This window comes from Jatropha curcas, unplaced genomic scaffold, assembly GCF_041381405.1.
Source record: "Jatropha curcas cultivar XTBG-Jc1 unplaced genomic scaffold, XTBG_Jcur_1.0 HiC_scaffold_76_pilon, whole genome shotgun sequence".
Lineage (NCBI taxonomy): Eukaryota > Viridiplantae > Streptophyta > Magnoliopsida > Malpighiales > Euphorbiaceae > Jatropha > Jatropha curcas.
The window spans coordinates 45854-67577 of NW_028322342.1; the positions used below are offsets into that span (position 1 = coordinate 45854).

The 21724-nt window shown below is 32.1% G+C and overlaps 1 protein-coding gene and 1 pseudogene across 1 annotated transcript; both read right to left on the reverse strand.

Annotated features, from left to right (window-relative positions):
* Positions 1 to 3730: 3730 nt before the first annotated feature.
* Positions 3731 to 5672, reverse strand: LOC149492221 (uncharacterized). Its single transcript, XM_089716793.1, has 3 exons — positions 5400 to 5672; positions 4648 to 4827; positions 3731 to 4337 (listed from the first exon to the last, which is right to left on the reverse strand). Exons 2-3 carry the CDS (start codon positions 4738 to 4740, stop codon positions 3930 to 3932), a joined length of 501 nt encoding a protein of 166 aa, XP_089572919.1. The 5' UTR covers positions 4741 to 4827; positions 5400 to 5672; the 3' UTR covers positions 3731 to 3929.
* A 7548-nt stretch (positions 5673 to 13220) lies between these two features.
* LOC110008722 (uncharacterized) lies at positions 13221 to 17220 on the reverse strand (annotated as a pseudogene).
* Between the last annotated feature and the right edge of the window lie 4504 nt (positions 17221 to 21724).

Below are 21724 nucleotides of genomic sequence, written 5' to 3' on the forward strand. Positions count from 1 at the left end.
AATTGTCTATTCAAAATTCGGGTAAACCATTAAATACCTTCAAACCTTGCATCTTGTAATAATGTCACCCTAAATCCAACTTAAATATGGGTCCAGCTAAAATTTTTTATCACAATTATACCCCAATTTGAAATTGGTCAAATTAATGAATAATATATATTAAATATGGGTCCTACAACTTATACTTGAATAACTAACCAAAGAATGAGTTGGCTAAATTACACTATAAAATACCCCAAAGTTTGGCGATTGTAACAATTTCACCCCAAAATGACCTAGTCACTCAACACTTACTTTTAACTTTTTATCACAACTGTACGGTGAATTCAAATTATAGCAAATATATTGTTCTAATAAGGGGTCACATTCAATTACAATTTCACCTTAGATTCAAATTTTATCTATTTTAATAGAGCCCCTAAATTGCTAGACAATATCAATTGTAAAACGATGTATATCAATATAGAAATGTTGCAATTCGTACACTAATAAAAGTCTTAATAAATGTCAAAAATGAAGTTTTCCAACTAAACAAACGTCAGATATTATAAATGAAGAGAACCTAATTTTTGGTAGAAAAAATAAATCAATAGTTCATAACCTAACTTAACCGAATTCCCACGTCACACATGTATGTATCAACAGAAAACGTATTCTACAACAAAGGAAAATAAACCAATAGAATATGAGGAAACAAAACCAAACGAAAAATGAAAAATGAATGTAAATTTAAAGCGAAAATTAGGAAAAAGTGCAAACAGAAAAAACTAGGTATATATACAAAATAAATCGTGATTTCGGTTCCACAATCGGAAAAAATAAACAGGTCAAAAAACTAGGTTTCCGATTCAACGGTAAATAAGGTGTGTGTATATGTATAGTAATTAATAAAATAACTCACTTGACACCTACAAATAAAAAAAAATATGGAATCGCAACCAACACCGACGGAGAAGAATACAAAATATGAATCAAATCGACTGTAAAATATCTCAAGAAAATGAAATCTATAAGGAATAAAATACAAAAAGAAGATAAAAAAAACAAAATGAAACCGAATCGTAGAACAAAAATCATTTTCTGATGAAGAACAAAAATAAGAATAAAACTAAAATTGTAGAATAGATATTAATTCCCGGTGAAGAATAGAAATGAAAACAAAAATAAAATCGTAGAACAAAAACTTAATGTTTCAGGACTCTCGTGTCAGTCGTGCCTGTGATGATGACTCTCACGCGGGTCTGCTGCCAGAGGCAGTTCATGCCTGCTAATAGTGTTATTTTATAGTGTTTTTATTGTAATTTTCACTAAGATTTCTAGCATTTTAATTTATCTAAATTAGTTTTTATGTAATATTATTATGTTTTTACTTAAAGCTTCCTTGAAACACAACTCACTTGATTTTAAGGAAAAGTCTAGGATTTTGCAAGAAAAGGACAAAATAAGGCAAACATAATTAGCACGCTCCAGCCCGTGCTAAGGCGCACGACTGTGCCAAATGCAGGCAAAACAAATCAAGAATCAGAGGCGCGCATGCCCCAGCCCATGCTTGAGCCGCACACCCGTGCCACAACTGCCATGGACTTCCAGAGAAGCGCACGCCCAAGCCCGTGCTCAAGCGCACGCCCATGTCCGCACTGGAAACAAAGACTTGGCCCGTGCAGTTGAAGCACGCCCGTGCTACATATGTTCCAGACTTCCAGAGGAGGGCACGCCCCTGGCCGTGCCAGTACGCACGCCCGTGCTTGGAACTTCCCAGACCGTGCTGAACAACACGGCCCGTACTGAGAGCCTCAGACTTCCAGAGCCTGGCACGCCCCAAGACCGTGGCCAGCAGCACGCCCGTTCCAATCAAGAATCCTGAATTTGAAGTCAAAAGTTGCCAACTAATCCCTACCATTTTCACAGGATACTTTGGATACTCTCTTCACATGTCAGTCAAACTTCAACCATATGCACTTGGAAAGCCATAATTGAGAGTATTTATGGCTTGATTTAGAACTTTTCCACCTCACAAAGTTGACTTTACTCATTAAAGCATGTGGATTGTTCCCACAAGAAGTCTATATAAAGAGGGGAAGAAGCCATTTCAAAGGACATCACACACATTACACTACACTTCGCTCCTTCTTTCTGTTATAGCTTTGTATATGTTTTATTCTTTTAGAAGTTAAGTATTCAAGAGTTGTGCAAGATTTCAAGGAAGCCATCCAAGCAATTTATCACTAGTTTTATTTCTAAACTTTTAATCTTGTTTATTTCTTTCATTATTCTTATGATTATGGAATATTTATCAAGTATTGTTGAGTTTTACTTAAGTACTATGTGCAACTAAATTCTTACACTAGGGGTTTGATGTAGCTTAATCTCTTTTCCCAATTTATTGCAATTAAATTTATTTTCTTTATTCAAGTTATGATTATTATAATGAACTTAATGCTTTTAGGCAGAATTTTCCCCTAGATTGATTTATTTCAATTATCACTATCGGAAGAAGGATCTTTGATATGAAAGGTTAATAAAACACATAAGAATAATAACTTGATGCGGAAGCTATATGGTTTGAACTCATGGGGGGTTTTTATGATTTATCAACCTTAAATTGTAAATTCATAAACACTACATAACTTAATGATTAATTCATATTTGATTGCGCTATTGGAAGATAGGTAATTAAATGAATTAAAATAGCTAGCAATACATCGGAAGAGCTTGTTAGTGAATTCAGAGTTGTTTCCCCCTACTTGAATAATTAAATTGATTAATAAACTAATGAAATACATTGGATAGAATTAAGTGAAATCAAAACCCCTAGTAGTTTCAATTCCCTTGATTTCTTTTAATCAATTTTTATTTACTTGACTCTTGTTTATTTGACATGTATAAAAACAATTCTCTCAATTATCGTTTAAATAATAACGAGATAACATAATTTTGGTACTTGGATTACAATCCTCGTGGGAACGAGATCTTACTCATCATATATTACTTGTAGCTGTCACCTGCCAGTAAACCAGAAGTAGTAAACGAGAAACGTTAGTTTCAAGTGACAAACATAGCATCCAAACAGAAAATAAATACCTCGTTACGTGAAAAGGTAAATAAGTTAAATCACTAACAAACTGATATTGCTTTAATAATTTTAGGTCACAATGAGATTTTTAAACTGAAGTTTCAAAATCTGACACATACTACAATATCCTTATAAGAAATAACTAAAAAAAAGGTATTAGACATTCCAATGCTTAGAACTACTTAGTTTTAAAAATAAAATAATGTTGTCATGGTTGGGTTTTTCATAATTTTATAATTTATCAAAAGTTTCAAATATAATTATTCACTTTCTAAATTACTAACTTGATAGTGCATTTTATATTAGACTTGCCTAGACGAGTCTATGACTATAACATTTTAAAAATTATTTCCATACTTTTTTTTTTTTTCAGTGTATGTTTAGAAATACCTTCAACTCAATAAAAAATAATTTTTTATTGGTTTGATTCACAGTGATTCCATAAACCGGGTCCAGATAAGACAATATTCTCAAAAGGAAATTTCAAAAGAAAACAACGTAATTAAAAAAAATTTATAAAATTTATAAAATTTTTAGTTAAATTAAATACCTTTAAACTTTGCGTCTTGTAATAATTTCACCATAAATTCAATTTAACCCCTCAAGCACTCCAACTAAAATTTTTTGTCACAATTATACCCCAATTCGAAATTGGTCAAAATTAATGAATAATATATATTAAATACGGATCCTATAACTTATACTTGAATTAACTTAACCCAAAGAATGAGTCGGCTAAATTATACTATAAAATACCTCAAACTTTAGCGATTATAACAATTTCACCCCCTAAATAACCTTAATTACTCAGACACTCACTCTTAACTTTTTATCACAACTGCACCTTGAATTCAAATTATAGCAAATATATGGTTCTAATAAGGATCACAGTCAAAACATCGTTGATGTTTCCTGGATCAGAGTCAAATGCTGTCACCTCAAGGGAATCCATGGGGGTTGCAGTAGTTGATTGGTTTACAAAGTGGTGTCCACTGAACGTATTACTGGACTGATTCCTCACATCAAAATCACTGGGCTCTGCAAATGACTGCTTTATGGGATCCATACGTCCATGATCTTCCTCAATACCAATCATAGATTTAATATAGGTACCAACAACAGCATTTCCTTTTATAGCCACTGCTTGAGCATCACATCTTACAGGATCAACTATAGGAGGAATAATATCTTGAACAACATCGCAAAACTTTTTCATGCTCTCACCCACAGTGTGCACCTGGTTTTCAACATATCTAACAGTATTCTGTAAAAGAAGCAGTTCAAGCACAGGGGAATTGCAAAATCAAGTTTGAGGATCTTATATATGCAGTAATGCAGTTACCAAGAACATAATCTACAATTGTGATTGTGATGCAAGGATATTGATGTATATGTATGTGTATGTGTGTGTGTGTGTGTGTGTGTGTGTGTGTGTATTACACTCATTCAAGTAAACATGAGCAGATACTTCTCAAGAAGAACAGCTAAAACAAGTGTAAAATGCTTGTATCCAGGAGATAAAAGAAATTAAAAAAAAAAAAGAAAAGAAAAAAAGAAAAGAGAAGAATCGATACCTGGTTCACAATGCTATCGACTTCCTGGCACATTGTTTCAAACCTCTGATAAATGTTCCCAACCCAGGCTATACCTTTAGATTTTAAATCCATTATAAATATGTATTACACTCAAGAAAATTGAGCAGAACCCGCTTAGAGAACAAGATACAAATTCCAAGTTCAGGACGACAATTTAACCTGCACAAGAACAACTTCAGGCTAAATGAAAGAAATAAACTTTTTTAATAATTGTGAAAGTGGAAGAATTTCCCTGTGCAAAAGAATTTGTTTTCTTGAAAATTGAAATATTTAAAACATATAAATTCTCAGAATCTGTCTTCTAGTTAAAAATTTAAAACCACAAAATAACAATCAAAATAGAGTCATAAAATAGTCGGTCTAATTTGCGTTCTCTTCAGTCACTTTATGCAGTTGGCCTCATCAATACCGCATGCATGCATACATACATACATGAAAATCAAAATCATCAATCCATACGAGTTGACTCAAAACTCTTCTTCGTTTTTCCTTGAAAATAAAATTTTCCCCTTTATGCATCCATTATATTGTACAACATAAAAGAACACAAAAGGCAATCACATAACAAAGCTTAACATAAAAGTTGGCAGTAGGAATATATAAAAAAATACAGTCTTCCAACAAAAGGTAGAGAATGAAACTCAACTGATAAACCATACAATTTGATCAAATAGCATCTATAACCCAACACATTAAGAGGAAGATTACAGGGAAAGATAAGAGTAAATTACCACAAATTACGGGTGGGCAGTGATGACCATCGCCGGAAAGCTTGGCATAGCTAACTCAAACAGCGGGGTTTTGATAGAGAGGAAGGGACAGAGGAGGTTTTGGAACGCAGAGGATTTAAAAATAGGGTATTATAGCTGTTTCTGGCTTGTAATTTCCTAATCATTACTGGGTGTTATCGATGTTCTGTTCCTAAAACTATTAGGCGTTTCACGAACGGTTCGTCGTTCATTATCTCAGCTTATAATAATTCTCCCTCGAATTATATCACTTTTTTTCTCACGTGTCGTTCAAACATGAGTTTGGAGTTCATGACTACCCTACCGGTTTAGAAGTGTTTTTTTCACGAATCAAACCTTTTAATTTGCAGATGTTATCTCTAAATTTAACCATATTTTGCCTCTCAAGCTGATCGATATGGTTCGAATTATCACTTTGACCCATGGGTAAGTAAGTTTCGATTTTAACTGAATAATCAAACCAAGCCGATGCTATTTAGTTTGATTGAATTTGATTTATCAACATGATTAATTCGATTTGATTAATTACAAATGTAAATTTTAATTTTTAATTTTGACTCAGTATTCTATAAATTGAATAGACCAAAATAACCACAAAATTAGAGGTTAATCAATTCAAATTAGAAAATCGAACTAAACCAACATGATTTCAATCAATTTGATTTGATTTTTTTAACTAAATTATTTTCTTTTAAAAAATAAAAATTGACTTGATTATTTCACTTTAGTTCTATTTTTATGAATAAAATTAAATCTTTTCAATTCAATTTAATTTGTTTTTTCATATTTACTCAATTTGATTCGAATTCTATATTTAAAATTTGATTTTTTCAATTGGGGCGATTCAATTGAACTGAATGCTCATCCTTTACTTTCATCATGTCCTTGCAAACAATGTTGAGTCCATAAAATTTTTTTCTTAGGATTAGCAAATTTTTTTTTTTTTTTTCTTTCAAAGATGGGTGAATGGATCCCTTATTTACTAAGCTAGATGCAGTATACCTGCAAAAGAAAGTAACACAACTAACTGGAATATTATCACTTAAATTTGCTTAATGAAGATTCCATTTGTGCTTGAAAAATAATTTATTTTTAAAAATATTATTTGATTGACTGGTAGACAAGATTGGAGAATAATAAGATTGATTTTTATTATTATTATTATTACGAATGAACCACAAGTTTTTAAGTTGGTATTGTTACCGCGCAAACCTTTGTTGCTTCTTCCTGCTTCAAATGGAGCCACAAGAAATGCTTTAGTGCGTGTACAGCAAATTAGTTGTTTTTGTAGTTGTTAGTTGTTTGAGTAGCTTTTCATGAAACGCTAAAACATTAAACGTCACATGAGTTAACTTTTTATAAAACGTTACTTCAATCTCTAAAAGATAGTTCAAATGTTATATTATCGAATACTATAAAAAACAACGTTTAGCATTTTGACCAGTTAAAAACAGCGTTCAGGATTTAAGCTAAATATTATTGTTAAAGTTGACAAATTATGAAGACCTTCCCATTTTCATGAAAACTCACTATAGAACTTGTTACGGCATAAATTAAATAGTTCATATATATATATTATATATATATATATATATATATATATATATATATATATCCCAAAATCTTGAGATACATTTCCTATGCGTTGGATTCTGTCAAGATGGAGTCTTAACAAGGAGTTGCAATTTCGAAGGCCTTTTGGGATGCCAACCCTAAAATCATTTCCATATGCAGGGAAATATTTAAGTCATCCACTAAGGCATATGCCATATGGTAGGTGACCTCCCAATCTATTGTAATATATTTGTAAACTTGATACTTTTTGTCAAGTTTCCAGTTACAAGGAGTAGCATCGGTTGGAGACCAAGAAGACAAGATAAATTGACTCTAAATAGGGCCGTAAACGAGCCGAGTCGAGCTTTAGTGAGCTCGAGCTCAACTCAACAAGGATATACTCGAGCTCGAGCTTGGCTCGAGTTCGTTTCAAACTCGGAAATCTAAGCTCGAGCTGGGCTTGTTTAAAAATAGCCAAGCTCAAGCTTGATTCGGGCTTAGCTTGATAACCATAAATGAGCAGAGCTAGAGCTCGAAATATATTAATCAAAATGACGTCGTTTTAATGTAGGTTTTAATTGATTATTTCACTTTAGTTCTATTTTTATGAATAAAATTGAATAATTTTTTTTAGTCCATAAAATTTTTTCTTAGGATTAGCAAATAATTTTTTTTTCTTTCAAAGATGGGTGAATGGATCCCTTATTTACTAAGCTAGATGCAGTATACCTGCAAAAGAAAGTAACACAACTAACTGGAATATTATCACTTAAATTTGCTTAATGAAGATTCCATTTGTGCTTGAAAATAATTTATTTTGAAAAATATTATTTGATTGACTAGTAGACAAGATTGGAGAACAATAAGATTGATTTTTTTCTTTTTTTTATTACGAAGGAACCACAAGTTTTTAAGTTGGTATGGTTACCGCGTAAACCTTTGTTGCTTCTTACGGCTTCAAATGGAGCCACAAGAAATGCTTTAGTGCGTGTATAGCAAATTAGTTGTTTTTATAGTTGTTAGTTGTTTGAGTAGCTTTTCATGAAACGCTAAAACGTTAAACGTCACATGAGTTAACTTTTTATAAACGCTACTTCAATCTCTAAAAGCTAGTTCAAATATTATGTTATCGAATACTATAAAAGATAGCGTTTAGCGTTTTGACCAGTCAAAAACAACATTCAGGATTTAAGCTAAATATATTATTGTTAAAGTTGACAAATTATGAAAACCTTCCCATTTTCATGAAAACTCACTATAGAACTTGTTATGGCATAAATTAAATAGTTCATATATATATATATATATATATATATATGGATATCCCAAAATCTTGAGATATATTTCCTATGCATTGGATTCTGTCAAGATGGAGTCTTAACAAGGAGTTGCAATTTTGAGGGCCTTTTGGGATGCCACCCCTAAAATCATTTCCATATGCAGCGAAATATTTAAGTCATCCACTAAGGCATATGCCATATGGTAGGTGACCTCCCAATCTATTGTAATATATTTGTAAACTTGATACTTTTTGTCAAGTTTCCAGTTACAAGGAGTAGCATCGGTTAGAGACCACGAAGACAAGATAAATTGACTCTAAATAGGGCTGTAAACGAGCCGAGTCGAGCTTTAGTGAGCTCAAGCTCGACTCAACAAGGATATACTCGAGCTCGAACTTGGCTCGAGTTCGTTTCAAACTCGGAAATCTAAGCTCGAGCTGGGCTCGTTTAAAAATAGCCAAGCTCGAGCTTGATTTGGGCTTAGCTTGATAACCATAAATGAGCAGAGCTAGAGTTAGAAATATATTAATCAAAATGACGTCGTTTTAATGTAGGTTTTAATTGATTTTGGCTCACGAGTTAACTCGAGAGCTCGGCTCGATAAAACTGGCTCGTGAGCTAATGACCCAAGCTCGAACTTAGCTCGATAATCTTATTGAACGAGTTCAAGCGAGCTTTTACCGAGCCGAATCTTTAAATAGTTCATAAGCGGCTTACCTCGTTTACATCATTAGCTTTTTGTTTCAAGACTAGCTTTCCACTTTAGAAAGGCATTTGCTTGAGTTTGAATAGCAGCAGAAGCAAAATCAAGGACATGGAAAGATAATATAATTAATAACATAGTAGTACGTGAGAAGAACAGAAAAAGGAAATGAAAGCAAATTTTCAAAGGAAAACAACATAAATAAAAATATATTTTTTCCCAAAAATAGTGATAAAAAGTAAGAAATAAAAAAGGGTGCCATGGTGATTAAATAATTTGTTAGAAATTGCAATGCTTAAGAACTATTCATTTATTTATTTATTTAGTTTTAAATAAAAGTAGCCTCTCTCTGTCTCTTTCAAATAGGTATGGTAAAACGATCCGAAATTTTGCATTTAAAATTTTAATTTTAAATTTTAAACTATGAGATTTAGCAAAAATTATTTTTTATTACTAAACTAGATCTATAAATCAGTTTGAATTTTTCGAAAATCAGGTGAAAAACCCTTAAACAAGCAAAGATTGAGCCAAATCACTGAATTGAAGCAAACCGGTTCGGATCGAACCGGAATAGTCTAGAAACCAGCCTTTTCTTTTCTTGCTTTTTTTTTTTTTCCCCTTTCTCTCCTCTTCTTCCTGGGTCTCGAGCGGCGCCGTTCCTCCCTCTCCCTCCTTTCCCGTTTTCCGACCATCGCACGACGAGAGCGAGTGGCGACCGGTTCCCAAAGAACCGCCGATCACGTTTCCGGCTTCCTTTCACGCAGCAAGAGTCCCCAATGGCGCGAAATGAGACTGTCACCTCCGACAACTTCTAATTTTTGATTTTCGACGATTAGCTCGATTCAAGCGGCTGAAGGCCTCAAGGTGAGTTCTGATCAGTTCCTCCCTCTTGTGTGAACATTTTCCATCCAAGAATCGACGGATTTGGTGGAGGGAACTGAAACCACCATGAACGGCGGCGTGGAGATGGCTGTGGCGGTCGATCCGGCCAAACGAGCCACTATCTCCTCAAAACGACACCAAATTATTCAGCTTCTACGAGTGGTTTCGAGCATTTTGGTGTAAGTATTACAAAATTCTGGGTTGTTTGGGATTTACCGGCCACCGCAGGAGGCGGCGAAGGCTGCGGTCCGGCGGGTCCCCGGTGGCCCCAAGAGTCAGAATCAACTTTGCTCACGAAATTGTAGTCCCATTTTCTATTGGTACGCTCTTAGATCAATTCTTAATTTTTATATAAATTTCAAATTTAAGATTATTAGTTGATTTAGTCAATTCCGAATAAATATTTAATTGAATGTGATTTCTGCTAGGAAAACCTCGGTAGATAAACTCACTTAATTCTGATAAATTAAGAATACTAGTCATTTAGAATAAATGTTATAAATGGAAACATGAAAGATAAATTGGAATACTTGAAGTAGTAGATTTAATTTTTGCTAGGAAGTAGATATTTTAGTCTTTAAGTTAGATTAGATGATTATTGAAGTAGATATAATTAAATAATAAGAAATTAGATTATTTGAATATTTTATATATAAATAGAATATTTTAGTCTGTTATAAATAAATTAATCTTGATTGGTTTACAGTATTTTATAGTAGCCGATTGTGATTAATTAATTGGTTTAGAATCTTAGAATTATTAAATGCATATATGTATGCTTAATGGTTAATAAATGTTGTCTAGGTCGGATGGACTATGTGAATTGAGTAAATGTTTAGATGAATTGCTCGATGGATGAGCTTTGAGAATTTATTCTTGAATTGTAGTCTTAAGCAGGTGGTTTTAATCTAATTTTAGGGGAGGTTCTGTCAAAATTTCGCTGGGATCTACGCTAGTTATATTTAATAGTTAAGTTAATATATTTATTTCAAATAATTCTTTAACTTGATATATTTAAAATAGAGTACTTAATTCAATTCAATTCTCTTCTCTCGTTCGAATGCCATTTCGTTTAGATCGCTCTAATTATTTACTGCTTCAATAAGTTAGGACTTGAAATTATGGTGTTTTTTTCATTTAGCAATGTAAGTAATAATAGGTTGTATATATACCATATGCATCATACATAAACTCATTATTATATAATGCTTCGGCTTTATTTGTTTATTTATTTACTTGTTTATTTTATTTTTTAAATATCAGTTATATATTATTCGTGTTTAATACTCTTATGTTTATTTGTATTTATATATGAAAATCTATTTGTACATTTGCATGATTTTTTTGTTGTTAATGTGTTGCATTTAAATGCGATGTTTGATTATTTGATTGTGATATTGCTATGCCTTGTTTGTGTGGAATTAGAATGAAGTGGGTTACCATGGATTTGTGAGGGTAGTCTTTGATACCATCAGCCATGTATAGAAGATTGGTATCCCTGTGTGCATTTGATGATATGGATTATATGGAAAACCACAGGATGACCGCCTATAGGTGTGGAAATGAAAAGAGAGTATAAGAAAAATGAGAGAGCTGGTCAAGTGAGGATTAGATCGGTCGGCCATATATGGGGGATCAACTCCTTAGTGACACGTTATGAGAGGATGGGCCACGTGTGAGGACGGCTCATCGGGGGTTTTGGTGACGCCACAGGTCAATTTCCACGTGTTTGATTACTTGAAAGTGTAATTATTTGTGAGTGCTGATGATATGTCATGTGTTTCATTGGATGAATGTTTATTTTAGTATTTTAGGAAGCATTTGGTGTAAATGCTTGTATTATGCAATAATTATCATACATTATTAAATTCACATTTCTTTTGTTTAATTTTTTTAGGAAGTAAATATTTCTTGTCCCGATTAAAGCTCTGTCTCGTTCCCTGCAGAGCTAGAAATAATAACTTTTAAAATCAGTAGTTATTTAAATTATGTAGTTATATGTACCCAAACTTATTTATATTAATCTGTTAGTGAACTCCGCAGTTGTAGGATTTATGTACCTCTGGCCATGTATTAAAATAGGTATAATGATTTATGAACCCATAAATGTTTTAATTATTTTTCTAAGTGCATGTAACTGATAGCTCATATTATGAATGTAGTGAATTACAAGATTGATCCGAACTATAAAATGTTTAAGATGTTAAATTTGGGACAAAGTAAAAATAATTATGAGATTTATGGTGCATGACAATACGGGCTGAATGTTTAAAATTGACATTGATATAGTTGAATTTTGTAACTTAGACTTATTACGGGCTTTGAGGGTTTTAAATTTACTTAGGCTCTAGTGCTAGTTTGACCCATGAAAACGGATCGTGACATCTAGTCCGCCCAATATGCTTGTAATTGGGTGAGCGACCCCCAAGGCTTGTTGTCATAGATACAATGATGTCATTGTTTGGCTTTTTCATAATTTTATAATGTATCAAAAAGTTCTATAAAGTTGTAAAGTTTAAATAAAACTACTTGCATTCAAATTACTAATCTAAATAGATAAAGACCTGCACAACTAGTTACTCAATATTATTATTACATTTTACAGTTTGTACAATTAAAATATGTAAGTTATAATTAATACCCCCTCCGACTTATTTTATTTACTTGTTATTTCTATTTTATTAGAAATGTAAATAATTACTTTTTTCATAATAATATTTGTAATAACATTTATGATTGTTGATTGAATGAATGACTTTTATTAATATCTTAATTAGTTAAGGATAGAAAATGAAAAATAACTTTTGTTGACTAAATTATTAATACGTGTGTTTTGTCAAACTATGTAAATAAAATGAGACGGATCGAGTATTTTTTATCATATAGTTTGAATTCTTTTGTGGTTGTTGATTTTATAATCCTATTATTATATATGTTTCGTTGGAATATAGATCATGCCATTAAACAAATAACAAAAATATTAATTATCATTAATCTTCCATAATTATCATAACAAATAACACAAATATTAATTATAATAACCTCTCGTAATTATCATAAATTTTGTTGCAATTTTGAACTTGAACTAATTTCTCATAAATTATCATAAATCTCTAATTTTTTGCTTCCACCAATAATACAAATACCAATCAGCATAAATTTTCCATAATTATCAAAAATTTTATTTTTTAACGCAATTAAATCATATATTTTTTTAAAAAAATGACAGAATAAAAATGAGAAAAAAAATATTTTCCAATTTAAAGGTTCATTCGATTATTGTAATGTTACACACAACTACACAAGCATTTATTCAAACAATTTAAGTGTAATAAGCTCGATAAAACTTACATCATAAATGTACACATGAACAATAATAACGAATTAGCCAGTTTGGCCATCTTGAAGCAAAAGCTCTCCTAATTTGATTTCAGAAAATGGCTTTGTTAATGGATGGCATTTAGCAACTAGTTTTGAAGAAACTTGTTCCATGGTTGGCCGAGATTGAGGATTCATACTCAAACATGCATAGGGTTTGCTGGTTCGTTGTTGCTGAAGATGACGAAAGATATGAAATGAAATCTCCTGGATGTGTTCCCATTATTATCTCCAGTGCTACCACACCAAAGCTATAAACATCACATTTTTCATTGACTACCATTGTGTAAGCTAGCTCTGGAAAATTTCCAATACACCCATTAGTTTATAATAATGATAATGGTGCAAAATATGTCAAATACATATATTTTAGACTAATTAAGATGTCAAGGTGTTTACCTGGAGCTGTGTATCCAAATGTTCTGGCAAATGCAGTCCAATTTGATGTATCCGGCATCAAGAGCCTTGCTGTCCCGAAATCAGAGACATGAGCTTCTAATTCTGAATCTAGTAGGACATTGTTGCTGGAAAGGTCTCGATGAATAATTGGAGGGAAGCAATCATGGTGCATATAAGACAGTGCATTAGCTATTCCTTTAACAACATTTAGCCTTTTACTCCAATTTAACTCCATTGCTTGTTCTTTATCACATAATATCTTTCTCAAACTTCCTCTTTCTATGAAGTTATAAATCAAAAATGAGTGTTTAGCATGAGAACAAAATCCATATAACTTCACAATGTTCCGATGGCGAATGTTGTCAGTGCAACAATCTCATTTTCAAATGCTTTCACATTCAACATCTCATCATTTTGTGACTGGTTATGAAGTTTCTTCACAGCAACCACTCTACCTGTTGGCAACACAGCTTTATAGACAACTCCATACCCTCCCACTCCAATACAATACTTGGAATCGAAACCTTCTGTAGCCTCGATAATGTTTTCATACTGTAGATCTTTATCTGGGCTCCATATTGCATGAACTCCTTCCTCACTACTTAACTTGGCTTTTCTCCTTATACTTCTTCGACGGAAAATGAAAAAACATCCTATGAAGAGAAAGAACAGAAACAAACTGGCGGACAAGATTGGAGGAACAATATGTTTGATTACTTTTTTGTCTTTTCTTCCTATGGTTTTTTTTATTGTGAAGGAATCACAAGTCTTTAAGTTGGTGTTATTACCGCACAAGTCTTTGTTGTTTCTCAGTGCTTCAAATGGAGCCTCACGGAAAGCTTTAATATTAGGAATCTGGCCCTTTAACTTATTATAAGATATATCCACCGATGTTTAGCTTATCAAGTAATCAAGTAGTTGGAATAGAACTTGACAATAAATTGTGGGAGAGATTCAACATCTCTAGTCTTTGCAACTGTCCAGGCTGCTCTGGTATCTCTTTTTTAAACAAATTGTAACTTAGATCAAGGCTTTGTAGAAAGCGTAAATTGCCAATCTCTGAGGGGATATTACTAGAGAATTCATTTTTACTGAGGTTCAAGAAGAGTAAGTTTGAGCATTCACCTAGCAGTTTGGGAATAGATCCACTAAGATTATTTGCAGCCAAATTAAGAACATAAAGATCACGTAACTTACCAATTTCTTTAGGAATGTCACCTGAAATCTTGTTGTTGCCAAGATAAAGGTAAAATAATTGTAACTTTCCCAATTTTTTCGGTATATTCCCCACAAGATGATTAGATGAGAGGTCAAGCAAATGCAATTGAGTTGCCTTGCTGAGTTCAGATGGAATTGTGCCTGATATATTATTCTTGGAGAATTTCAAAGTTGACAAATTGTGAAAATCTTCCCATTTCCATGAAAGCTCGCCATAGAATTTGTTATCACTTAAATCCAAATAGTTTAAGTGTGGATATATCCCAAAATCTTGAGATATATTTCCTGTGAGTTGGTTTCTCTCAAGACGGAGTCTTATCAAGCTGCTACAATTTTTAAGGCTTCGTGGTATGGGACCCGTAAAATTGTTTCCCCTTGCAATGAAATGTTGAAGTTGCCCACCAAGGCATATGTCATTTGGTAGGTGACCTCCCAATCTATTTTCATATATTTCTAATTTTTCTAAGAGAGTAAGGTTGTTAATGGAAGCTGGGATTGCACCGGTGAGTTGATTGTCTGACAATTCCAAATTAGTAACGGACCTCAACATTCCAACTTCCCAAGCTATAGAACCAGAAAGTCGGTTGATAGAAATATAAAGTTTTGATACCTTCGTCAACTTCCCTATGGAAGCTGGGATTGCACCGGTGAGTTGATTGTTTGACAATTCCAAATCAGTAACGGACCTCAACATTCCAACTTCCCAAGGTATAGAACCAGAAAGTTGGTTGGTATGAAGATAAAGCATTGATGCCTTCGTCAAGTTCCCTATGGAAGCTGGGATTGCACCGGTGAGTTGATTGTCTGACAATTCCAAATCAGTAAGGGACCTCAACATTCCAACTTCCCAAGGTATAGAACCAGAAAGTCGGTTGGTATGAAGATAAAGCATTGATGCCTTCGTCAATTTCCCTATGGAAGCTGGGATTGCACCGGTGAGTTGATTGTCTGACAATTCCAAATCAGTAACGGACCTCAACATTCCAACTTCCCAAGGTATAGAACCAGAAAGTCGGTTGGTATAAAGATAAAGCATTGATGCCTTCGTCAAGTTCCCTATGGAAGCTGGGATTGCACCGGTGAGTTGATTGTCTGCCAATTCCAACTCAGTAACGGACCTCAACATTCCAACTTCCCAGGGTATAGAACCAGAAAGTCGGTTGGTATAAAGATAAAGCATTGATGCCTTCGTCAAGTTCCCTATGGAAGCTGGGATTGCACCGGTGAGTTGATTGTCTGACAATTCCAAATTAGTAACGGACCTCAACATTCCAACTTCCCTAGGTATAGAACCAGAAAGTCGGTTGGTATGAAGATAAAGAATTGATGCCTTCGTCAAGTTCCCTATGGAAGCTGGGATTGCACCGGTGAGTTGATTGTCTGACAATTCCAAATCAGTAACGGACCTCAACATTCCAACTTCCCAAGGTATAGAACCAGAAAGTTGGTTAGTATAAAGATAAAGTATTGATGCCTTCGTCAAGTTCCCTATGGAAGCTGGGATTGCACCTGTGAGTTGATTGTCTGACAAATCCAAATCAATAACGCACCTCAACAATCCAACTTCCCAAGGTATAGAACTAGAAAGTCGGTTGGAATAAAGATAAAGTTTTGATGCCTTCGTCAAGTTCCCTATGGAAGCTGGGATTGCATCGGTGAGTTGATTGTGTGACAATTCCAAATCAGTAATGGACCTCAACATTCCAACTTCCCAAGGTATAGAACCAGAAAGTCGGTTGTTATAAAGATAAAGTTTTGATACCTTCGTCAAGTTCCCTATGGAAGCTGGGATTGAACTAGAGAAATTATTGTATGACAATGAAAGGATCGTAAGAAATGTCAAAGTTCCAAGTTGTTGAGGTATGGGACCTGAAAATTGGTTCTCATAAAGTTTAAGAACTGATAGCTTCGTTAAGTTTCCTATTGAAGTTGGGATTGAACTAGACAAAAGGTTGCTTGACAAGTCAAAGTATGTGACAAAGGTTAATACTCCAACACCTTGAGGAATGATACCGGAGATTAAATTAATAGACAAGTCAAACAGATTGAGTTTGGAAAGATTACCAATATAGGAAGGAAGGTTCCCATGAAATGAGTTGTTGCGAACGTTAAAGCAAATAAGTTTGGGAAATAAGAAAATATCAAGATTTTGAAGTGTACCTTCTAACTGAGAATCCACCAGTCTTATTGCAGAGATACTTTTATCCTTATGACAATGAATACCAAACCAATGGCAAGGAATAGCACTGGTTGCAGACCAAGAAGATAAGACAGATTGGCTCTGATTATCAAGACTAGCTTTCCATTTTAGAAGAGCATTTGCTTGAGTTTGAATAGTAGTAGTAGAAGTAAAAGTAAGGACACGAAAGAATAATATAATTACTAGCATAGTATTAAGGGAGAAGAAGGAGAGAGATTTGTGTAAGGAGGATGGCATAATCAGTAGGTAGTTGCTTATAAATAATGAGGGATTAGAGAAATGTTGTTGAGGAATTTAAGACTAGATGAAGAGATATTTATAGGGAAAAATTTTTCCAGACTGAAGTCATGGCACCACTTATAGATCCAATCAATTAAACTAAAGATTTTTAAACAGGGTTCGACTTTATTTTTTAAAAATATATATATATATGTGGTTAGAAATATCTAACTATTACATGTTTGTGGAAATTTAAGGACAAAACAGAACATTGAGGTGTCAACAAATAAGTAATTTTAAAGACAAAAAGATGTAATTAATTGACGTGTATGTGTTTTTAGAAATTTATTACAGAACATAGAGGTAACAACTAATAAGTAAGTTTAAAGACAAACGCAATTAATTCCACTTTTGAGTTTACTTTGTTGTTGACCCAAGCATAGGCCCTAAACAAGCCAATATTCTCTTTGTTTTCTATTTTTTATAAATAAATTAACACCCGCAATCCTTTGATATGCTAGGATAAGGAGATGAATACAAAAGGAAATCTCAAGGAAATTTCAAAAGAAAACGACATAACTGAAAAAATTTTTTTTTCCAAAATAATGCATGGTGCTATGATGATTAAATTACTATTACCACATATACCTCCAATAATTACGTATTGAATATTGACGATCGAATCTACCAGAAATAATAACCACGGTAAAAAATTAAATAATTACTATAAATGTCGTCAGATGAAAAATAAGGACACCGAGATTTACGTGGTTCACCTTTCAACTGTTATGGGCTACGTCCACGGGACAAAAACTCGAAATAATTCTTCCACTAAAAATTAGGTACAAAAAAGATTACAAAAATAGTGGTACTTTAAGTGTTTCCCAAAAGACCCTAAAAATTATCCTTACTATTTTCTCTCTTTTCTAATTTTAAGAACCCTTTCCTAAAATTCTCTACATTAATTGTGTATTCATATTCTTTTATTTTTGTGTGTTTTGCTTAGTGGATGCGTCATTAACGCGTTAATCACGCGTACACTTTTCCTTTTTTTCTCCTTCTGCAAACAAAACGTTTTTTTTTCTCTTTTCTTCAAACTTTTGTGGGTCCCACATATCGGAGGGACCCCACAACATGGCTTAGATAAAGCAATACATTGATTTATGTTCCAAGCTAGATTCATTATTAGTATCCCCGCTAAGAAGATCTCCTTTGATTTGCTCGACTTAAAGGGGGAAGAAAGGGTGATGTTAAAGCAATACATTGAAAATTTTCAAAAGTTGGCGATGCAAGTTGATAATGTTAACCAAGTAGCCGTAGGTGCAATGGAGAAAATTATAATTATAACAGTTTGTTTGAATCGCTTCATATTGGTCCTTAGTGCTCGTTTGAAGAACTCATGTCAAGAGCAAATAAATTCTCAAAACAAGATGAATCCTGGAAAGTGCAGTAGAAAAAATTAAGAACGGTTTGAGGATAAGAAGAATGATCGGAAGAGTCAATCTAATTAGTTGCAAAATCAATTTATTTATTTGATTAGAAAAAAAAAAAAAGAATAGAGGAAGGAGGAAGTAACTTGTAGAATGTGAAATTGCAACCTTCATCGAGGAAAGCCCACCTAAAAGTCAGTACATTTCCCAAGGATTTTTTCTTTTCTGATTACTCTTTATTTGGTGACCATTTTTTCCTTGTGCTGCATTAAGTTCTACATTAATATTAGTTTTTGTGAATTGTACTAAATAAGTTTTCTATGTGTACTCAAGGAAAGAAGAAATTCTATGAACAACCCTTTGTTTTTGTTTGGTGGATTACAGGCTCGAATCCTAAATTTTAATTCAGAATAAGTTTGTTTATGGAACTGAATTAATAATAAGTTGCTTATTTATATTTACATATTTTGCAAATCAAATTTTAATTCAGTTCTTGATATAACATTTCTTAATCATTCAACTCAATAATATAGTTCAGACATACAAACTCTTCCTAACTAATAAGATAAAAACTAATACCAAAGACTCTAAAAATTTTTTGTTTTCATAATTTTATAATTTATCAAAAAGTTTTATAAAGTTTTTAAGTTTCAAATAATTAAGCTTTTTGAATTACTAACTTGACAGTGTATTTTTAAGATTAGATTTGTCAAGACGAGGTCTATAGCTATGAACATTTTAAAAATTATTTTCATTTTCTTTTTTCATTGTATGATTAAAAATACCTTTAAATTAATAAAAAATAATTTTCATTGGTTTGGTTCATAGTGAGCCCATAAACCGAGTAAAACAAGTCACTCCAATTTTTATGACTTTAAAATGACAAAAAATAAATTAATTTATTTGAAAATCTATAAGAGACTTTTTATAAATAATGAATAAAGATGATTTCAATTGTCTATTCAAAATTTGGGTAAACCATTAGATACCTTCAAACTTTGCGTCTTGTACCAATTTTACCCTAAATCCAACTTAATCCCTCAAGCACTCCAACTAAAATGTTTTGTCACAATTATACCCCAATTGGAAATTGATCAAAATTAATGAATTAATATATTAAATATGGGTCCTATAACTTATACTTGAATTAACTTTACCTCAAAGAATGAGTTAGCTAAATTATACTATAAAATACCCCAAAGAACTTTACCCCAAAGAACTTTGACGATTAAATGATTTCACTCCAAAATGACCTTAATCACTCAGACACTTACTTTTAACTTTTTATCACAACTGTACGTTGAATTCAAATTATAGCAATATATTGTTTGAATAAGGGGTCACATTCAATTACAATTTCACCTTAGATTCAAATTTTATCTTATTTTAATAGAGCCCCTAAATTACTAGACAAGTGTCAATTTTAAAACGATATTAGAAATGAAAACGTCGATATTAGAAATGAAGATAACCTAATTTTTGGTAAAAAAATAAATTAATAATTCACAACCTAACCTTAATGAATCCACGTCACACCCTCATACATACAAACAATATAAAAAAAGATGTATTCTACAACAAAGAAAAATAAACCAATAGAAAACGAAGTAACAAAACCAAAAATGAAGGAATAAAATAATAACAAAAATGAAAAAAAATGTAAATAAAGCGAAAAATTAGGAAAAAGTACAAACAGAAAAACTAGATATATATACGAAATAAATTATGGTTTCGGTTCCATAATTGGAAAACTAAATAGTTGAAAATTAGGTTTCCGATTCAACGATAAATAAGGTGTGTATATATATATATATATATATATATATAGTAATCAATAAAATAACTCACCTGACACCTAGAAATCAAAAAAATTATATATAGAATCGCAATCAACATCGATGGAGCAGAATATCTCAAGAAGAATGAAATTTATGAGGAATAAAATACAGAAAGAAGAAGATGAAAAAAACTAAATGAAAGCGAAATCGTAGAATAAAAATCAATTTTCTGATAAAACAAAAATAAAAATAAAAATAAAAATGAAATTGTAGAATAGATATTAATTTTCCGGTGAAGAATAGAAATGAAAACGAAAATGAAATCATAGAACAAAAATTGATTTTTCGATGAGGACTCTCGCGTCAATAGTGACTGACGATGACTCTCATTCTGGTCTTGCTGCCAAAGGCAATTCACGCCTGCCATTAAAACAAAAAGTAGTAAAAGAAAAACATTAGTTTCAAAGTGACAAATAATAGCATCCAAACAGAAAATAAAAACCTAGTTACGTGAAAAGGTAAATAAGTAAATCACTAACAAAACTGATATTGTTTTAATAATTTAGGTCAAAATGAGATTTTTAAACTAAAGTTTCAAAATCTGACATATACTATAATATGCTTATTAGAATAAGTAAAAAAGGTACTACCTTCCCCAAGTGTAGGAACCATTTAAAAAAAAAAGTTTAATGTATAAATTTACTATTTTATTTTTTTTGCAAAAAATCTTGTGATACCTCTAATTTAACTTTGACCGAGTGAATACCATAATTTATAAAATTGTACACATTAAAATGCTCCAACTTGTGAAATTAAATCATAATTAAAAAATAAGAAAATAATTATTCTAAAAGTTGTACTAATATATATAGGACCCTTTTGGTCTCTTAAAGGACAACAATAATTCAATTATTACTACTCTAATTTCTTTATGAAATTCCCATTAAATTTTACTACTCCATTTATGAACCGAATCAATAAAACTAAAGATTTTTAAACAGTGTTCATGTTGAAGGTCATGGCATTCTTGTCGTCACATTATGAAAACATTTTTGTTTTGGATGTCTAAAGTGTTTGTAAGGTTTTTAAATTTAGAAATGTAAATAATTACTTTTTTCATAATAACATTTATGATTCTTGATTGAATGAATGTCTTTTATTAATCTTAATTAGTTAAGGATATAAAATGGTAAAATAACTTTTATTGACTAAATTATTAATATGCGTGTTTTGTCAAACCCTGCAAATAAAATGAGACGGATTGAG

Bases quoted from the DNA above. Each gene is read 5' to 3' on its own strand.
- LOC149492221 (XM_089716793.1), bottom strand. From the start codon at position 4,740: ATGGATTTAAAATCTAAAGGTATAGCCTGGGTTGGGAACATTTATCAG. The intron at 4,338-4,647 runs GTATCGATTCTT...CTTCTTTTACAG, and splicing joins TCGATAGCATTGTGAACCAG to AATACTGTTAGATATGTTGA.